The 17,638-nt window shown below is 51.9% G+C and overlaps 1 protein-coding gene across 8 annotated transcripts; it reads right to left on the bottom strand.

Annotated features, from left to right (window-relative positions):
* Positions 1–365: 365 nt before the first annotated feature.
* PFKFB2 (6-phosphofructo-2-kinase/fructose-2,6-biphosphatase 2) lies at positions 366–17,487 on the bottom strand. Of its 8 annotated transcripts, none has more exons than XM_083812491.1 (16): positions 17,329–17,487; positions 16,563–16,688; positions 16,381–16,465; positions 15,664–15,730; positions 15,433–15,507; positions 15,249–15,305; positions 14,423–14,547; positions 13,853–14,060; positions 13,518–13,664; positions 12,540–12,644; positions 11,791–11,920; positions 10,889–10,951; positions 10,195–10,268; positions 8,217–8,408; positions 6,334–6,356; positions 3,355–5,784 (listed from the first exon to the last, which is right to left on the bottom strand). In XM_083812491.1, the coding sequence occupies exons 1-16, from the start codon at positions 17,444–17,446 to the stop codon at positions 5,727–5,729; spliced, it is 1,653 nt and encodes a 550-aa protein (XP_083668617.1). In that variant the 5' UTR covers positions 17,447–17,487; the 3' UTR covers positions 3,355–5,726. The 8 variants fall into 8 exon arrangements, 6 of the variants coding, with proteins under 6 accessions (XP_083668619.1, XP_083668621.1, XP_083668617.1 ...); XM_083812490.1 differs by having other exon boundaries at positions 16,381–16,477; XM_083812492.1 differs by having other exon boundaries at positions 6,301–6,356; positions 16,381–16,477.
* Positions 17,488–17,638: the final 151 nt, after the last annotated feature.

Genomic DNA, 17,638 nt, shown 5'->3' on the forward strand with positions numbered 1-17,638 from the left:
AGACAGATGTGTTTTAAGGAATAAAAAATGGAAAAATATGTTCTTACCATAACACCTCCATAAGAAACCTGAAAATGTGAATTTCAGTTGATCCAATAAAAAAATAAAGAAAATAAAAATAATTTAAAAAACACTTAAAATTGGTTATTTAGGAAAGTGGGCTGGCAGCAGCAGCAGTTCCAGGGTACAGCATTCACTGCTCCCAACCCACCTCTCCTGCTCCCAAGACCTGAGGGCACCTTGCTCCCTGCACGGCCTCTTCCTTCAAATGCTTCCCACAGAATTCCTGAATTCGGTGCTATCTCCCCAAACCAGCACACTACAGGTAGTTACAGCAAATATTAGTGGAACACAAGAGGAAGCAGTTTTGTTTTTTTTTTTAATCTCTTTATTGTAAATAAATGCCCATGGGATATTTATGCATAAATGCAAAGAATACACAACACACAGCACAAGTTTGCACACATTGCTTTTTTTTCCTAAAAAGCTAAAAAAAAATCATTAGAAAGCAGTAACATAACAAAACAGCACGTAAACACGTAACATCCACCTCGCCATGCACGCCACGCAGAGATGCAGCTTGCGAGCGGCGCTCAGCGATGCAGCAGCAGCGAGGCGCAGCGCTGCCAGCACCCCGAGACCAGCACAGGGCAGGGCCCCAGCCCCGCTGGCAGCAGAAACTGAACAGATTTTTGCATGAGTGATGACATTTTTCTCTAAACCAGGACGTAACGCTGCTGTGACAGCAAGCGCCCAGACCGCAGGGACGGCGTTCACTGCGGCAGTGCTCACTGCACCTCTGACACTGAACATGGATGGAGAAAGACAGGGAAATACAGAAAGATCACAGAATCACCGAGATCTAGTCTTGGTGCAACGCTCACGAAGCAGACAAGTTCACTTCCACACACCTACACTCAGCCCTTTGTGAACTACCGGAGTGCTTTGAACAGGGCTTGGATCTGCTCAGCCTAACACAACGGCTCTGCTATGACCAACAGCACAAGCCCCTGCTAATCTTAAATTCATGTAAATTGTGCAATCTTTGTTTATTCTGGGGTATTTGCGTGAATAGTGCCAAGGGAATCAGGTGGTTTCAAGGAAATACCTGGCACCCACCCGGCCGTTTGGGCATGGGGAGAGGCATGCGCTCGCTAGCATCACCCGTACATGGTCTCCACAAAATTTTCTAATGCCCTGCTTTACAGACACACATATTTACACCTTTTACAAGTTAAAAAGCAGGAGGAGAAGCTATAATTAGGCTTTAAAACACTGAGGCTCGCATCCTGACTCCTGCAGGTGGGTCTGGGAGGCTCCGTCCTGATTTTTAGCAGTGATTTAAAAGTTATGACTGCCAATGTATTAGCAGCTACACTGGTGAGTTCTGGCAGGTAAAAAGAGACATCTGTCTCGGTACAGCCATTAGCCACTCACTGATACAAACAGAATTAACTCCTTATCGCCGTGTAAGGTCATGACAGCATGTTGTGCGTTAACATCTCACAGTGCGTTTCCACGGGCTCTTCCCGTGCAGCAGGTTTGTAGAGGCAGGCAGCCTGTCCCGGCGCCACTTTGTGCCTTTAGAGAATTACTGCAGGAAGGGGCAGAAAGCACAAGCGAGCACTGCTATGCTATATAGGCTATAAACCTCTTCCTTCATTTTTTCCCCCCCCTTTTCCCTCCTTCCCTTTTTTCTGGTTTATTTCTAAGCACCGTAACCGTGGCCCTCTCTATCTCAGCTTTAGAGAATTAAAGCTCAGGGAATGTTTAAAACAACTGGCTCTGAGCTCTCAAAATCCCCAGGTAAACCTCAGGCTTTGGGCTGCTGAGCTCCGTGGCAGCAAGGGCAGAGAAAGCCTGCATTTCTGGGGCTCGGATGGGGTGTGCCTGGCATTTATTTACGCCTTTAAAATAACCGGCCTGGGTCCCAGAGGTTGCTCACACAGATCCTGGAGTTACTGGAAGCAGCAGGTCCGTGACAGCCTCCTGCTTGTACCTAAACGCTCGTTTCTTCACCTAACCTTGGGACTGCAAGCCTGACAGTTTTGTCTTTGTTATAAAAGACTGTAGGAGTCTGAGAACAGTAGGAGTGAGACAAATGGAGTTTGGCAAAACACAAGTCAAGGCTCGTGGGACAAAACTGAACATCCGGGGGGTCGCTTGCCCCCCAGCTCGGCAGGGTGCTCCAGCAACTGGCAGCCAGCGCCGCAGGAGTTGCACCATGTCCTAAGTACTAAAAGAGCTTAAACTCTCTGAAAGGCAGCATTAAACAGCAGTAACTTTCACAGCTTAATGGTATGCAAGTTCAGAAATGTGCTGAGGGCCTAAAACTTGGTACAAGAGACAACTGTACCTCCTCGCTGCTCCTCTTCACCTCACCCATAGCCTCTGAAAACAACAGTAACTTGAGAAATAGGAAATGTTCTGCAGAATTAATGTTACTCAACCTCTGTCTACAATCCAAGCCCTGTGGATGCACTGCTCGTGTGCGAGCACGCAGGGACAAACATCCGAGCTTATTTTGAGAGGTTCTGGCTAAGGTAAAAGGAACAGGACGTTAAATGTGGAATGCAGGAGCAAGACAGTGCAGGGCAGAGCGAGGATTTTCTGTTGCAAGAGAGAAAAGCATCCACAGAGCCCAGGAGAAAGGCGGACAGGGCAAGGCTTGCAGCAGGAGCAGCAGCACTGGCAGCTCGGCTGTTCGCAGAGGGCACTGGGCACTTCTGTCCCCCCATAGGGGGCTTCTCCTGGGATCAGCCAACCCCATGCACACCTTCTGCACTGCCACGTGCAAAAAAACCCTTCCCAAACCAAAGGAAGAGGCTCAGGTCTGGGGATTCAAATCAGCAGCCACAAAAGCAAAGTTAAATGGGATTAGGCGTGCTGAGAACATCTTCCAATAAAAGCTACTTCAGCAAGTACAGAAATGTGCAGAAAACAGCTTCGTCCTCGCACACGCTGCAGATACTCACGCCATCCGACGGGAGGAGAGGTGCAGGGGATGACCCCGACCCCCGCGGGGCCGAGCAGCACGCACCTCTCGCAACAGGCTCGGGGACGCGCTCGCTCACGCACACACATGCACATTAAAAGCGGTTTAAAAATCTTCGTGATAAAAATCTCTCCAGTGTCACTGGTAGACATTTCGGCATTCGGAAGGACAGGACACAGAGGCTGCGAAGCACACGAGCGAGGACACTGCTGGCCGGAGCGCCCAGGGCTCACTGTGCTCCCCGCGGTGCCGCCGGCTCGGGGCTCCCCGCGCCGCGCTCCTCCCGGCCACCGACGTCCCGGTCGCCTTCGAGGTGAAGCCACCGGCTTCTACATGGCTAAACCAGCCATCCTCTGCGAATAAGAGAGAAGTGGTACGGGTTATAATACGGCTAAAGCAGGGCATGGTAAATCCTGGGACAGAGCCCAGGACGGACACAGGCACTTTGCAGCAGTCCGACAGCTCCACGCAGCTGGGCTACCTGGCAGATCTACCCGAGGGTTTATTCATTCACTTGTCCCCGAGTAAATAATCTCTCCTGTGTTGCTTTCCCACTTCACATCGCCCTGCAGCCCCCCGCAGAGCTCCGTGTGCTGCCTCTTCCCAGCCCCGAGACCAGGCAGGCTGCGGTTCAGCGAGGGTCTCACAGGAAGGCAGGCAATAACGAAGCCACTTGGTACTGGAGGTTACTCGGTTTTATTTACCTTCTCCACAGGAAATTACACTTCCAGGACAGATGTAAGAAACATTACAGTAATACCCTTGCATATTAGCCATGATAAATACTTCTAGTTCTGATAAAATGCCTTCCACTGCCTCCCTGAGGGTCGGAGAGAAGACAAGAACACACTCGTGTCAGTACAAGCGAGTTAGATATTTACAAATGCACAAGCACGTAGATTAAAACCCGGCAGCCAGGACGGCCTAAAGCAGCTGCTGCTCATTCAATGGCTTGGAGCAAAGCAAATGATCTCAAGGGACCTGAGCCACAACGCTCAGTGCCCACTCTGCTCGGCTGCAGCATTTTTGGAGACTGCAATGGATGTGTCAATCGGTATGTACAGTTTGTCTCAGAGCTGTTTTGCAATAAAGAAACAGCACAGCTATCACGCTGACAATTAACAATAACCATCAACATTTTGATCCAGCATCCAGGAAACTCAGACCCTACATTCTTTCCATTTGCAATTGGAAAAAAAATAAAAATCTGAACAGTTGACAGCAACACCGAAAACCATCATCAGATAGAGTTAATCCACAAGACCTGCTCACATGTTGTTTTCTCAAGCAGAACACCAAGATAAAGACAGAATTTGTACAGGAATCAAGGAAGTTGGACCAAGCTCCCTTCCAAGGAATCTTTTTTTTTTTTTTTAAACAAAGGGAAAACAAACACTTGAAGCACAGAGTTAGAAAAGTGATTTTTCAAAGCTGGCATATACATTCATTTTCTAAACACGGCTCCTTTCGGTTCAGAGTATAAAGGCAAAGCTGAACAGGTCAGTAAGGCTCAACTTTTAGCCTGTGGACATGTTTTCTCTTATTTGATTCTAAGTTCCTAAGCATAGGAACAATCTGATGACTTATCAGACTTATTGCAGGCTCCCCCATCCCAGGTTCTTTCTGCTTTTCCCCCCATCTTCACCATTAACTCTGAAACCTGTGGAGACAGGCAGGGTCAGGAGGAAGGTCCCAGTGCTCACATCGTGACCCGCTGGACAATTCCAGGGAAAGCCCCGGCACCGTGCGAGGCGCCACCCCAACACCCGAGCTGACGTTTTGTGCGCTTCTGCAGCTTTGGCAGGACAGTCCTGCTGCTTCATCATTAAGACAGCTCCTCTGCAGCATTATTAAGGACGCCATAAAGCCAGGGAACAGGAAAGACACATTTAAGATCAATTGCCAGATCAAAATTGGCCCTTTTTCTCCCAAGAAATGCGTATAATTACTGGCTGTGCGGAAAGGCAGGGGAGTATCATTGAAGAAAAGATGGAAGAGCTTCACTTTGAGGATAAAGTGCAAAATCAGACTTTTGACAAAACCAAAATCTGTTCATCCAAATGGCCAAATGCATTCCAGCAGGGGTGCTGAGACGTGGAGGAACACCACCCAGGCAGAAACCTTTCTCCCTCCATTTCAGCAGAAGCTGTGCCTGGGTTCACCCAGCCTCCGGGCAAAACCCAGGCACAACCTCCCAGCCAAACCTTAATCTTCTTTTCTTGATTTGCAAGGAAATGGGACTGGCTACCACTTTACTTTCTTTACACTAAATTCAGTTCTTCTCTAAATTTGAAGGCAATGCACCAGCAGGCAAGAGGATTTCCCGGTAGCCCCAGAGCAGCAACACCCAACATCCGCCTTCGCAGCAGCACAGGTGCAAAGCCCAAAGCCTCCCAGGGACACAACACTTCCAAGGACAAGTAAAAGCACGCTGGTATCCCGATCACACGGGGAGCAGCGTGGCACTGTGCCGGGAAGCCAGGCACGGCGCCTGCCCAGAGCCATCCCATGGGGAAATAGCACGCTGTACAGTCAGGTCCACAAAACTAAACGGCGACAAAACTTCTACAAGACAGAAACATCAACGCTGCACGTCCTGCATGAGGAGAAGCGTCTGCTAAGCCCAGCGAGGGGTCGCACCGAGGGACGGGCTCGAGGCCAGCGGGCGCGCAGCGGGGCGAGGGCACCCCCGGCCTCAGCGCGGCAGCAGCAAACGTCTCCTCTGCCCGCCTCACTCGGAGGCCGAGAGCGAGCCCGAGGTCTCCTGGGTGATGCTGGCTGCTGGCTCTCTGGAGAGGGGCGACAGACAAGAGAACATCCTCCCTTTGTGGTGGGAGACAGCCAGCCCTGCCCTGCTCACCCCAAAGGTGCCCCCGTGGGGCCGTGACAGCGAGGAGGCGGTGGCGATGCCACCAGCACAGCAAGGCCCATTCACGAAGCTGCTTTCCAAGCGTGCTCCCCACAACACAAATCAGAGCCCCCTTCCCACGCGGCTCGCTTTGAGACACAGGCATGCAGCACCCAGCGCAGACTGCCATCAGATGCCTCCTGCAAGGCCCTGTTACGGCAGCGCCCCAAGGCTGACAGCGGGGACAGGTCGTGGACGGGACTCGGGGTGCCCAGAGCAAGCTCCAGCATCCTGCTCTGGGGGCCATGCACGTGCACCAGCGGGAGCCCTGCAGAGCAGTGGTCCCCCCTCAGTGAGGGATTTTTACACAGCAAGACCTCCCTTCTGCCCCGAGCAGTCGCCTTTCCCCAAAGCGGTGTCCATGCACCTAGAGTCAGGAGAAGGCCTACTTACTAACCACAACACACAAGCTGCTGTCAGTGGTACTCACAGGCAAGCATCTCCCACTGGAGGCTGCAAAGGAAAAAGAAACAGCACAGGAGAGCTCGTAGTGCATTTTCGAGACGGTTTAGCAGCAATAGGAACGGCACTGAAGCAGGTGAGGAATGAAGTGAAGCAACCCAAGGGTCTCAGGGCAGGGAGGTCGCCGCGGCCTGGTGTGACAGCCGCTGCTACAAGCCATGCACGCCGCCTGCTGCGGCTCCTCGAGCGGCTCCGTTCAGGTGAGAGGTTCAGAACAGCACTCCCCATCCCCACCCACACCGACTCCAGGCGGCTTTGAAACGCTCCAAAGTTTTCAACGCTGCGTTATGATTACAAGCGGTACGACTGCCAACAGCGGACAGCCAGGGCAGGGGCAGCTGCAGAGACCTCCAAGGAACCTGAGCTCTGGGAGGCTTCAGAAGCAGCACGGAGCACACAGAGCCAGCACGGACTTGCCCACTTCTGCCTCCCGTGACCCACAAATGCTGGATGCAGGCTCTGCACTGACCCCTCCTGCAGTCTGGGGCCAGGAACAGGACGACTGACCCATGGTGCTGACGACAAGCGGGGCTAACGGCTGCTAAACTGGGCTAACGGCTGCTAAACTGGGCTAGCAGCTGCTCATTGCTCACTGCCCCAACAAATTCAGAGCACCTGGGACCCCAGGAAGCCATGGTCCTCTCCCGCTGCGATTCATCAGATAACAGCTATGGGCCAAACTCACTCCTAATGCAAACACCAGCAGCCCTGTCTGATCCAGTCCCACTGGAGCCCAGGTCTCTGGAGATGTCCAAGCCTCGTGCTGATGTTTGCCGTGTGTGAAAGCACCAGCAGTGTTCACCTGCGCATGGCCCCTTTCCCTCTGACCACTTACTCTACTAACAGGAAGAACAAGAAGCAGGGCTCACTGAATAGCTTGGAAAACATCGAGCTGAAAACTATCCAAGATAAAAATTGTTCTCCGTTGTTATCTTAAAAATAAAATTAACATTCTTACAAAAGAGCCACCCCAGGCTGTCCTGCTGAAAGGAGCTCTCAGGCTGCACTGAGGGGAACCAACCACACGAGGATCCCAGCCAGGAGCCCCTCATGCCTCCTCTGCCTCATGATGGGAGGCAGCGTGCAGCCTGTTCTGCCTTCCAGGCACACAAAGACTCCTAACTTAGCAAAAAGAAACGATTTTTAATGAGCAAAGAAGCAAACAGGGCTTCACACACAATCCTGATGAGGTCCTACGTGTTGGCCCAGGAGCTGGACTCGATGATCCTCATGGCTCCCCTCCAACTCAGGATATTCTACAACTCTATCATTCTTTCAAGCCAAAAGAAAAGCCAGCTGCCAAAAACCAAGCAGCACCCAAACACCAGAAGCCCAAACTTTGCTCAACCACCTACTGATGGGATCTGTAGGAAAATGGGCTCCATCACCACAAACACAAAGCCTTCCTGACCTGCTGTGCCACAGCTAGAGCAATGCTCGGCTGTCACTGTTAGGCACTACCACACCTGGACAGAGAAAGTATCTGTAACTCTTCCCAGGCAAGTTTTTGCTGGAAAGCAAGATGTTACCCAGAACCAACCACCCTACAAAAAGCAAGACGTTACCCAGAACCAACCACCCTACAAAAACCCTGTGGTACTGATGGGAACTCGCCTGCATGGAGCCTGATTTTGTAACCCTCTGGCACCACAATTCTAGTTTAGTGGGGTGATTTATTATTATTGTTATTATTATTTTAAACAGGGCACCTAATCCAGCACGATTTTTGAGTGCATCAGTGGCAGCATCCCAGACCCCAGCAGGGGATTGCAGCCAGGACCAGTGCCATGGCGGGGTGACAGCGGCGGCACGCGGGGTGGCCGGGGAGGGGTAGCGGAGGCAAGGTACCACCTGGACACCGGCTGGCAGCCGCGGCCGACCAGATCCACCTCGAGCTTCCAGGAAGGGGAAGGGCCCCAGCGGGTCGAGGGGCTTGCTCCCAACGCTGTGATGCCGTGGGCGCTGCTCTGTGTCCGCGCTGGCCCGCGGGGTGAGGCTGCACCTTCTCATCCTCACCGGGCTTTGGCTGGTGGGAAGGTTGTTCTGAGCAGAGACAGAGGATGTTGCGAGGCATGGAAAAGTGGAAGCAGAGTTTACAACCACATCACACACCTGCAGGCACCTGAGAGCCTCCAGCCACTGCCACGTGCAGACAGTGGCCGAACAGCACCGGGCGCGTGGTAGGAAATGACCTCTTTGTCGGCTGGTCAAGCCCAAAGTCTGCTAGCAGTCTGCTTTTTCAGCAGTTTTACTTCTCTCTGGGATTCTTTATTTTTTGCTTACTTATTTTTACCATCAACTTCAGAAAAAAAATCAAGCACAAAACTTCCCTTATTTGTACTTCTGGTCTCAAAGCAGCTGTGCTCCAAAGTAAGCACAAACCACCAGGAACAGCCTCCGACTCCTCCGAGCGGGCATCAACGACTGCAATGTGGGAATCACACAGAAGTAGCTAAGCAATAAATGCCTGACTAGGCACCACCAGAAAGGGACCAGCCACAAAAATCTTGCTGAACATCCTCATTTAGCATTTGGCATCTTAGCTCTGCAAGCCCTCCAACTAGAGATGCATTTTCCAGGTTTTCCACCTATTGTTTAGGATTCCCTCAGCATAGAGGAGCTCCTGGCTCTGCCCTTTTTATGCCAGGACACAAAAATAACTGTATTCGAGGCAACCAGCAAATAACTTTTCACCTTTAGAGATCTTTATAAAACCTCCTACAATGACAAGAGGCAGCAAAAAGCCTAAATGCACCAAAAGAACGCAAAACGTGATCAATTAGATCAGATCTACTCATAGCAGCGAGTTGGTTTGTGGTGTTTAACCGGGGAGCCAAGCCTGCGGGTGCTCCGAGCTTAGTCCCTCTGCAAAACAGAACCACGCCTGCAAAAGCGAGCACCAAAACCAACAGTAACTCCACAGATTTGGCACATACTTCAGAGCTTTGCTGAGCCAGGTAGATAGCTGAACGGTTGCCTGAGTCACTGCAAAGCAGGGCTTCCTAAACAAAACCAGCTACTGACTGGGCTGGAAGCAGCGCACGTTCCCACTGCTGCTGCAAGAAGACCCACAGAACATGGGAGGTAGCACGGACCTCAGCTCCTGCTCCCTACGCTTTGGTACACACATACAAGCTTAGTAGCAGCACAGCCTTAACTTGCACAGAAAGCCTGTAAAATGCAGGTCAGACCTGCAGAGACAAGGGCAAAGAAAGATCCCCACATCTCTCAGCAAACCACAAACATCATCGCAAACCGAGGGATGAATCCTCTGCTTTCCACTGGCATGCACAGCAGCAACCCTGTCCTGGGGGCTGCCAACCCCACCAAAAGCCACCCCAAGGCACCAGCCCAGCCTCCGTGCCCAGCCTGACGCCACCCGTGGCTTTCTGAAGGAGACAAAGCTGATGAAGACAGCAAGAAGAATTAATTTTAAATACTCTGACATGTCTTTTTGGAATTACTGCAATCAACACAAGCAAGCGTCAACAAACACTTCATAAAAAACTGAGAACAAAACCTGGAATTTAAAAAGTACATCCTGACCAAAGTGACTTCAGTTTCTCCATTCTGCTCCCTAGAACAATTCTTACAAATATCTCCCTCTCGTTTGGGAAGCACGTGCAATTCTACCAACCATTAGTCCTACTTCTGGGGACTACTTCTGAAGAAAGTCTTTCTGGTCATTGAAAGCAGCCAGCCTCTTCTAGCAGGTATTTAAGAACCTTAAGAGTTTAAGAAGTTATTGTCTCACTTTGGTTGTATTCAAAGAAGGCAAGTGTTTGGTGACTGCCTGAAACAAAAGCCAAAATTCTGCACCAGGACTTACTGAGTTCAGAGAAGGTTTGTCGCGGTGGGTGTTCACTGCTTCCACGTTCAGGGTAATTGTCTCCACTTTACAACCTTTGCCAAAAAGAAAGAGAAGTTTACATGAGGAATTGTAATTTATTATCTATTTTTTAAAATGTATTAAAAAGAGCACGTAAAGTGAGCAGAAGTAAGTTTGTTACTTGTTTAAAAAAATAAACAAAACAACAGCCAAAAACTCATAAACATTTCATTCCAAATTCACAGAGAATTTACACTTAAATCACTCTCTGGCTTTGACCTTCACTGTAAAAGCACAGCGACACCTTGCAGGCAGCCACATGCCAAGAGAACTACACGCTTATCCAGCAAAGCTGCTTTTAACTCACTGCACCCAGAGGCAAATCCAGGCGTGAGGGACAAACAGGCTTCTTCATCGACAAACAAAGCCCAGAGACGGTTGTTATTATTTAAGAGAGAAGCCGTGGGAGACCACTTGTATCCCCATGTGGATAAACAAAACCCCAAAACCATCCATCCCCCTTCCACTGTCCCCCCCCAAAACCTCCCACTCTTCGGTGCCTTTTTGTGTCCAGAACATCTCCGGGCGCATTGAGAGCAAGTCCTGCTACTTCTGCACACAGATACCATAATCAGATTCATATAAACCAGGGAAAAATAAAAAAAACAAAACAAAAAAAACAGGAGGCACGTACCGTACGCAACCGGGGTGAGCTTGAGGATGGTGTGCAGGGGGCACCGCAGGTAGGGCAGCTCGTCTGCGAGAGAGGCAGGCGTCACCTGTGCACCTTATCCCCTTTTCTTTCCAGTAACAGCTATTTCAGCGCAGCCACCCAGCCGCCACGCAGCGGACACCGCCATCCAGAGGAGCCCGCCCCAACGGCAGCGCGGAGGAACGCCGCGGCCGAGCACACCTCTGGCCTGCATCACAGAGCGGGGGCACGCACCCTCCGTTCCCCCAGCCACCGGCACCCTCGAGCAACACCTCGATTTCTCTTAGGGTCTGGGGTTTCGGCTGCCTGATCGTTTTCTTGCTCTGAATAATGTTAAATAGTACTTTTCCCCCACTATTTACACCTCCAAGCCGATCGGTACGTTTCACCGTTTGCAAAGCAAGGACGAGCAGTGATGAGAGTTTTGCACTGAATTTTAGTTTCGCTGAGTTTTAACCCAGCACCTTGTCGCCGGCACACCATGCGCTGGATCAGCGCCACTCAGAGGTGCAGGACTGCTGGCAAGCCCTCACAGACTACTGATGTACCAGAAAACTGTGTCCTTATATTAAAAATTAATCCCACTGAGATTTTGGAAAGGCGACTGGTTGAAACAGCTGCAGAAACAAGGGCTGAGCAGAAAAACATCAGGGCAGGCATCAAAAAGACAGCTTTCTGCCCCTGCACTCATCACAAGCAGAGGTTCCTGCAAAGCTCTGCTGAAATGCAACGGTTAAAGCATTTCACAAGTGTTTTTATTTCCTTTTTAAGCAACTCCTCTGCTGCAAAAATCAAAACAGCAATTACAAGCCACCTTCCCAAAAACTCTGGAAAGGAAGCAGAAATAGAAGCCAGCCCCTAACATCACGCGCTTATTTTTGTACCTGCGCTCTTGTCAAGAAAATAAGCCAAGAGGCACCTCATAACTGCCTGGTGGGAGATAACGAGGACGTTGCCTTGACGTTCCAGCTCCATAATTACCGGCTCCAGGCGCTGAACCAAGTCCTGGTAGGACTGAAAAAACAAAACAGGAGTTTTGCAAGGGGTTTTATAAACATACGCTGAAAGCAGAAGTAGCAATTAGCACGGCTTCGCATTCAGGAAAATATCAGTTAAAACAAACTGCAGAAGTCGTGGGTGATCCAGTAAATACAGGGAGGAAAAAAAAGGAAACAGCACAAGGTGAAATGGATGTCAGCAACCCTCAGGTTACTGGGAGATTCAGATTACTGATAACTCTATTAAAATAAAAAAAAATGACAACGATACATTTAACTAAGGTTGTGAAGTAAAACCAGAAATGACTCTGTACCCCCACCCTCCCCAGTCATTTCTGCCCAAGGTGGTTTTCCACAGGGACACCTCAGGCCTCAGCCCATGAGTGTAGTGCAAAAACCTCTGGGCGAGGAGAGCGTCAAGGACTCGAGCGGCCCCATTAGTACGGCATCATTAGCACACCGACGTTACACACACCAAAATAACCTCTCCTCTAAAAGAGATCTGGGGATCCTAATGGTTTCAATTCCTAACGCAAACAGTGGGGACAGAAAGCTGAAATTAAGCAAAGTCCTTCACACATCATGCATCTGTTGGCCACACACTGTAGCTTATTGTTTTTCCTAAGTGCTTTCACCTCTCCTCCAGGATAGCGATAAAGGTATTTTTCTTGATCCCTCAAGGCAAACTCGTCGGGATACTTGGCTTCAATTTCTGCGTAGGTCATTTCTTCACATACCCCCTGGAGGAAGTAGAACTTGTTACAACACAGCTTGTTTCAACAGAAGCACAGCAAAATACAGCACATATACACACACAAATAGCAAGGGACTGGTATCAGAAATTCTGTTTTGGGATGAAAATTTCAGAATCGACACCGTGCTTGTGCATCACGGGTCGAGGGTGGCTTAGAAATGATGAACTACCTACACCTAACGTGCTTGCAGTACTGGAAAACATCGAAATCTCCAAACTCTGCTGAGTCTCAGAGCTGAGCAAGGCAGTTTCTGTCCCCCTGACCCCAGCACGAGGTGCAGAAAGGAGAAGCAAGCAGCCCGAGAGCACAGCACCAGTAAATTCAGGGAGCTGGAAATGCCAAAGAAATCACCCAGCACAACCGGTAGATGTTCTGTAAATTATTACCACTTGTTTCCTCATTTTTAATTTGAGATAACATGCTGATATTTCAGGGCCATGGGCTTTGTTTTTATTGCAAATTGTTTGCAAAGGATGAAAATGAGCATTCATTTCCACAGCAACAATCTTGCAATTTCTTTTGCCTGAAAGAACTGGAGTGGGAGTATTAACCTTTGTCCACCCAGGACAGTTTTACAGCCATGGCCACAGAGGCGTGGGATGTTCGGTGTTATTCTCTTTCTCAACACCAGCTGCTTTGCAGCAAGGTCTAACACTTCCAGACATTTTCAGCCCTGCAGCAAGTGATCCTAAGCCTCCCGTTAACGGCTGGAGTACGTTATACGTCGCTGTGGCTGGAAGGCTCGACTGATGATCAGGATATAGGTTTATTGCAGTGGGTTTGTTTTTAATGTCACTTTCCATCTCGGAAAGCCGAAGGCTGCCGGCAGCGTTGTGCTCCCCCCGTGCCCTCACTCACGGCATCGATCTCGTTGAGAATCTTCCACTGCTCGTACGTCACCCCCAGCGACTCGGCCGTCTGGATCGTCCTCTTCAGCTGGCTCGTCCAAACCTTCAGGTCGACGATTTCCTGCTCCTCGATGAACTTCTTCAGAGCCTGGGCAAACTGGAAAAGGCCAGAGGAGGTTAGCAGAGCGCAGGAAGCATCGTTTCGGGGCCAGCCGACCCCTCCGCTGCCGCGACAAGATCCAGCGCCGCGGGGCCGTACCTGTGCAGAGCCAGGTGCCAGGCTCGGACCGTGTTCGCACGACACTTTAAACATACAGCAATCCGGGTGTTGCCAAAAAAACGTACCTGCTTCCCTCGTGGTGACAGACCAGAATCCCCACCAATCTTGCCAACAAGATTATATTCACTCTCACCATGTCGGCAAAGGTAGATGGTACGCGGCTGGACATGAATGTTCATTAGGTAATAGACGATTTTACTCTGGATGTAATCCTGGACTCTGTTTACTAGGAACCGCTGTCCCACATTGATCACTTTAATGAAGGAAAGATCTCTGGAGTCAACATAAAATAAGAACACCCACACGACTGGTTTTAAAAATGACACACGTGCATCTGCGGGTGTAATCTAGCTATTTACCCTGTGTTAAAGGCATCAGCACTACCACTGGGCTGCCTCAGCAGACAGGAGACACACTGAACTGCCGTGCTAAACAAGGAGCATCACTTTCAAATCATCCCTTGGGGCCCGAGGATATCACCTTCACGCGAGCAACCTCGCTTTGGGAGAGCAGAGGCTTCAGCACAAGCACTGCAGCGTCTCGAGCCGGAGGACAAAAGCGACAAAGCAAAGCAGCTCACGCCTTCGTGCACCGGAGCGCGAGGACAAAACACAGCCCGGGGCCTTGCTCCTTACTTGTCGTACTCGTCGGGATCCAGGGGCTGGTAGGTGACCTTGTAGCACTCGATCCTCTTCAGGAAATCATCCATCACGTTCTCCCTGTTTCTCTCCGGGTAGTCGGGGCTGGAAACTTTCACTTCCTGGCCAACAGACAGTGACACTCCGTGAAAGTCAAGCAAACTCGACACGGAGCAAAAGCGCTGCTGAATAACATTATTCTTCTCTTCTGAAACAAGTAAACATTGTCTCATGCCGCCCTGTGGAAAAACCTGCTCCTGGCAAGGCAACAAAAGGCGATTCTGGAGGCCCGCTGCAGCGCTTGGCCCCGGTACAAACACAGCTGGCTCGCCATCCACCCGTCCCCGCGAGCCGCTCGCTGCCTGTCCTCCCTTGACAATAAAGCCACGCTCAAGGTCAAACATTTCTCAGCTCCATTTGATTTCCGGGCTAAATAACTGCACCTTTAGTTTTCGTAAGCCTACAAACCTTAACTGCTAATTTGCGAGGTGGGACGTAGGAAACCAGACCGCGAGCGTTTTTAGGCACCAGCCCTCCCCGTGCTTCCCACGGGCTGCAGCGGCGAGGTGACAACCGCAGAGCCGTGGCCCGTGGCTGCCCTCCAAGCGAGGCACCGACTGCCCAGCTGCAGGCAGAGGCGGAGGGGATGTTCGCAAGCAGCACCGCAGCCGCCTCCGGTGCCAGCCCGACCGGGACTCAGAGTTCCCTGGTGCTGGGCACACCTCTCGTGCCAACAATCTGCCGTCGTTCCCGTAAGCCGCCGGTGACCTCGCACCGATCTCCTACGGGCAGTGAGAGCTGGGCCTGGAAGTGCCGCACGCACCAGGATGTTGGCAGCAATCACCTCCGGGTCGTCACAGACGGACTCCACGAAGAACACCTGGGAGGGAGGCGATGAGATACGGTTCAGAGAACCAGGAGCTCTATCTCAAACCGCTGTTACCCGAGGGAGCAGTAACGGCTTTGGTACAGCAACTCCAATTACAAGTTAAATGCAGGGACCCTACCTTGAAAGCGTTTTCTTTAGCAAAATTTAAGATCAGGTCCCGTCTTTCTCGAGTTGTGTTGGTCGCATCAAACACCTGGCAGAAAAGAAGTGGCAATGAGCACGTTTATCTACACTTTTAAACCAGCCTCAAATCATTTGGGATTACAGTTGGGTTCCCAAATGCCCTGGGCAGCTCTGAACAACACAGACATAAACCCCCACACGTGTGTTTAGTTGAGAAAAGCCTTACAGCGATTTGCCCGCACTCCTCCAGGAGGTAAGCTTTCACATCTTCTAGAGCCACCAAGGCACAGCGCCTGCAGGAGAGAAACACGCTGTCACAGCAGATGTACGGCACTCAGATTTCGGGTCCTCTGAATCACCGCTCTGGCACCGATATGGGGAGAGATCCAAACTCCTTCTCTCTCCCTGCATGAGGCACCCAGCCCTGCTTCCTCCCGAGTCCCTGGGGCTCCGCAGAGCTGAATCCTGTTTAAATTCCCATTTTCCTATGCCCACATCCCTGCTCTAGGAACGCTCCCGTCGCTCCCTCTGCCAGCTGAGGCTCCCCGCAGAGCCCACGCCATGGCTGCTCTCAGGAGGCCACCCCCACCAGAGACCCCGAGGGCACAAATCCACGCCTGGTGAGACCACAGGGGATTTGTACCCAGAATTTCATGCACCTCTGGGCATCCAGAGCATTACATTTAATGCACCTCTGGGTGCCCAGAGCCTCACATTTCATGCACCTCTGGGTGTTCAGAGCCCAGTCTTTGTGTCTGTCTATTTTTCCTGAAGTCAGTGGCAAAATCCCCCCAAGGAGACCCTTCGGCAGGAGCCCTGCATGGGCTGCACTGTCTCCTGCCACAATTTCGTGGCCATTAACCACTCCTTCGTGCACGCACACAGGCTGCGAACGCCTGAGAGTAACCAGACCGCCACCAACCTGCTCAGCGCCCCGACTTACTTGCGGATCTCCATGGCCTCCTTGTTATCGTGCCTGAAGAAGTCATAGGACTTGTACGACTTCACCGCTTCCCGGCGGTACACCCCTAAATTAAACACTTCGCACACAAAAAGTCACACCGGTGAGGGTGGCAGCGCTCGGCCGCCAGCCCCCAGCCACCCGCGGCCCCCCGAGCCCCTCACCTCGCGTGGGCACCCCGATCCAGTTGAGGTAGCGCGTGAGCTTCTTGGAGACGTAGGTCTTGCCGCGGGCGGGCAGCCCGATCATCACGATGAGGGTGGGCGAGTTGGTCATGTAGGACGCCCACGCTGCGGGGACGGCAGGGGGGCAGCGCATCAGCGGGGGGCTCGGCGCACCGACCGATGGGCAGATGGATGCATGGATGGACGGACGGACGGATAGATGGACGGATGGATGGATGGACGGACGGACGGACCCTTGCAGGACATCCAGCAGCCGTGCCCCCCGCTGCTAACGCCGCCAGCGGCAGCCAAGGAGGCGATGTGCAGGGCTGCACCTGCCGGCGGCACCGAGGCGACGCCGGCACCAAGCCGGAGCCACGGGGCAGCGGCCGGCAATGAGGGGCCGGGCGGCACCGGGGGGGCTGCAGCCAGGGACACGCAGCGAGGGGAAACTGCTTTTTCCTTTTTCCCTTTTTTTTCCTTTTTTCCCCCATTTTTCCTTCTTTTTTTCCCCTTCTCTTCCCCATTTTTCCCCCTTTTTTCCTTATTTTTTTTCCATTTTTCTCCCCTTTTTCCCCCATTTTCCTTTTCCTTTTTTTTTGAAATTTTTCTCTCCTTTTCCCCCCATTTTTCCCTTTTTCATTTTTTCCCCTATTTTTTTCTTTCTTTCCCTTTTTCCCCCCTTTTTTTTCCCCCTCCCTTTTTCTCCTTTTTCCCCCCTTTTTTTCCTTCCCCCCCCCCTTTCCCCGCGCCCCCCCGCACTCACAGCACTGCTTCTCCCCGCCGCGCAGGGCCCCGCTGCTGCCCCGCACGGTGCCGCCCGCTCGCGCCGCTGCCGCCGCCGCCATGGCCCCGCTGCGCGCCGCGCCACATGCAAATCGCATGCAAATCGCATGCAAATCGCACGCAAATCGCGCGCCGGCAAGCGGGCGGCGCGAGGGCGCCCCGCGTGACGTCACAAAGGAGGGGGCGGGCCCGCCGTGCGGACCAAACCGAGGCTCGGCCGCCGCGCGCGCGCGCGCGCACCGCCCCCCTCCCCGCCGGCCCCGCGATGGCGGCGCCCTGATTGGCCGCTG

This window comes from Anser anser (genome assembly GCF_964211835.1).
Source record: "Anser anser genome assembly, chromosome: 27".
NCBI classification, from domain to species: domain Eukaryota; kingdom Metazoa; phylum Chordata; class Aves; order Anseriformes; family Anatidae; genus Anser; species Anser anser.

Coding starts and splice junctions, on each gene's coding strand:
- PFKFB2 (XM_083812490.1), bottom strand. CDS start 17,446: ATGCGATTTGCATGTGGCGCGGCGCGCAGCGGGGCCATGGCGGCGGCG. Junction 15,306..15,432: donor CTAAAGAAAACGCTTTCAAG/GTAGGGTCCCTG, acceptor CCTCCCTCCCAG/GTGTTCTTCGTGGAGTCCGT. Junction 6,357..8,216: donor GGCTGCCAGCCGGTGTCCAG/GTGGTACCTTGC, acceptor TTTCCTTTGCAG/CCTCCAGTGGGAGATGCTTG.